The sequence below is a fragment of the Branchiostoma floridae genome, chromosome 18, assembly GCF_000003815.2.
Source record: "Branchiostoma floridae strain S238N-H82 chromosome 18, Bfl_VNyyK, whole genome shotgun sequence".
Lineage (NCBI taxonomy): Eukaryota > Metazoa > Chordata > Leptocardii > Amphioxiformes > Branchiostomatidae > Branchiostoma > Branchiostoma floridae.
In genome coordinates, this window is record NC_049996.1 from 7,755,847 (window position 1) to 7,758,732 (window position 2,886).

The 2,886-nt window shown below is 46.2% G+C and overlaps 1 protein-coding gene across 1 annotated transcript; it reads right to left on the reverse strand.

Moving 5' to 3' along the window:
- Nucleotides 1-1,628: 1,628 nt before the first annotated feature.
- Nucleotides 1,629-2,886, reverse strand: LOC118406055 (latrophilin-like protein LAT-2). The gene has a single exon (XM_035805910.1). It carries the CDS (start codon nt 2,283-2,285, stop codon nt 1,629-1,631), a length of 657 nt encoding a protein of 218 aa, XP_035661803.1. The 5' UTR covers nt 2,286-2,886.

The following is a 2,886-nucleotide window of genomic DNA, read 5'->3' on the forward strand; positions in this document are numbered from 1 at the left end:
GGTACAAAAACAGTTGAAACGTTTTCCTAAAATATTCATGCACTAATTATTACACCATGAACAATGAAGAATTCGAAATAAAAGTCTATTTCTTATTCTTACAACTTAAGCCATCTAATTATTTCAATGATGCCATATTTATCTATTTACATATCTTATCCTTTGACTCTGTGGCATTTTTAATAACATTTTTTTTTCTTTTGCAAGAGCCGACAACTTTTTATCGAGTTATTTATCAAACTGGTAAAGCTTTGCAAGGGTGTCATAATCATATTCAAAACAAATTCCATTCTCATAATAGATTGCCCAATGTATGATAAGACAGACAATTGTTACAATATTGCACAAACAAAAACTATCATGAGCTTTTCATATCTCTAGTAGTATGTAACATAACCCATATAAAACTCTGTAGGACAGAGATTACAGCTGACACTAGCATGTATATACTTTCCTTTAAAACATAATTTTCTGGACTTTCACGTATAGCATGATTGCTGTTATTCATGACGCTACACTAATTTTTTTGAGAGTGCAAAAATTTAACTGTCATGTACACGATGCCGTACTTTGAACCTGCTAAAATATCGAGCATTAAAGCTCTCCCTCTTTCTTCTTATAATTAAAGTATGCAATGCATGTGGCTAGATTAGAGCTTGATTTTGATTACGTTATAAATCATTGAAACTGATTAGATTTTGAGTGATTCCCTTTGAAATAGGAAGGTGTACAAGGAATCTTAAAGCTGTTGTTGCTGTCAATGCTGTCTCTAACGGCTCAGCACTAGAGGCAGGCAGCATGGGCAAGGCGATGCTGGACAGGGTGTTCTGGGCTGCTGCAGTGGTTCGGGTGGCAGTTGAGGATTGATACCTGACATAAGTCAAGTCAGTAAGTCAACGGCTCAAACTAGAAACTAGTCTCTTTTTCATCTATATCCGGAGCGGTTATGGAACCCACTTCGTCAGTTCCGCCTGCCACTACTTCAGTTCCGCCTGCCACTACGTCAGTTCCGCCTGCCATACGTCAATTCCGCCTGCCACTACGTCAGTTTCGCCTGCCAAGCGTCACTTCCGCCTGCCTCTACGTCAGTTCCGCCTGCCACTACGTCGATTCCGCCTGCCACTACGTCACTTCCGCCTGCCACTACGTCACTTCCCCCTGCCACTACGTCATTTCCGACTGGCACTTCGTCACTTCCACCTGCCACTACGTCAATTCCACCTGCCACTACGTCACTTCCACCTGTCACTACGTCACTTCCGCCTGCCACTACGTCACTTCCGCTTGCAACTGCGTCAGTTCCCCCTGTGGAGGCAAGCTCGGTGCTTGCAGCGGCGGTTGCTCCGCTGTCCTGTTGAGGCTTGTCCAGATGAGAGCGTGCAGTTTTCTCGACATCAGCTAAAGTTGTCTTGGGCATTTCTGTAGCACACACTGTGGTCTTCCGATTGCTAACAGTGGCAGTACATCCACTGGCCTTATTTGGACTATCTAGCTGAATGCGTGCTCTGTTCTCCTCCACATCAGTGAAAGTTGTAAGGGGTATGTCTGCAGAAGAGCTGGTCTCAGACGCCGTTGCGGTGGTCCTGTGCTTCATGGCAGCGGTGCTTGCTCTATTGTCTTTGTTAGGTTCAGCCAGACCAAAGCGTTCCCTGATCGCCACCTTCCATTTCTCGCACCATCTTCGATGTTATTGTCAGTATCAGGGCCAGTAGAAGGCCCTGAGAAGCATTCAGCACAATGAAGATGTACTCGACAGCTCGGCTGTTGACGTAAGGATAGATGAAGCCGAGAATCCAGGTGAACCCCGTCAGGAAGCAGATACGCAGGTAAACCCAAGCCTTGCTGCTGTTCGAACGTGACTTTGCCTTGTCGGCTATCTCAAATGACTTCCGTATGGCAAGCAAGACAAAAGTGGCCAAGACAGCATTGACTAGAATGGCGCTGAAGACAGGGACTCCAAAAGCCAGCAGGTTGGCTACCGGATTGCCGATCCAACAGTTCTCTCCGTACCCCACACTGACGGAACTGCCGAACTCTACAATCACAGTCACTATGACTATAGGGACCGGCATCAGCCATGTGTACAACAGGTACTGGTACAGCTTCGCTCTTTCTAAAGCATCACGAAACGTTAGAAAGAGGTCCATGGCAAGCGCGTTCATGGATGTGAAGGCCGTCAACAGAAAGTAGTGAAGAATTATCGCGAACGCTGCACAAGCCGATCCGAGGGGGACCCTCACACGTACCATAAACAAGACTTCAGCAAACGCCATGCATACCAACATCTGAACCTTCAGCTTTTCTGGGACTTTCTCCCACCGACCAGATCTTATATTGTGGACTACGTAACCAAACACTGCTACAGCGGACACTATCACAAGACCTAGGGTTAACCAGCCCTGGGTAGCGTCCCAAGGGTTAGGTATCTGTGTGTAGTTTGAGAAGTACTGAAGAATGCACTCCCCGCAGATCGATGCTGTTGTGTTCAGAATGGCCACATGCTCAGCTGGGCAGGACACGTTAGAACCCAACAGGAGGACGCTACCATTGGGAAGGACACGGAACTCTTCCGATGTGAACGTCAGAGCGGGTTCGCTGCAGTTTTGTAAGGGGGTGGTATTGTTTAATGAGCCGTGAGTTCTACGGGAGGACGAGAATAACCTGCATGTGTCTGCAAAAGGATCGTATAAAGTGTCGGAAGGACACTGATTGGGACTGTTTCCACCACTCCCATACGAATTAAAGTTGAAGAGATTAGTGAGTGAGAATCTTGAGGGACATGCGTAATATTGAACGCAAGGTTCTTCTCGGAGTCCACTTAGTTCCGAAAAAGAAGCACACTTAAGGTTTGTGACTACCGTTAGAGAAAGTCCTTCACAAAGAGCA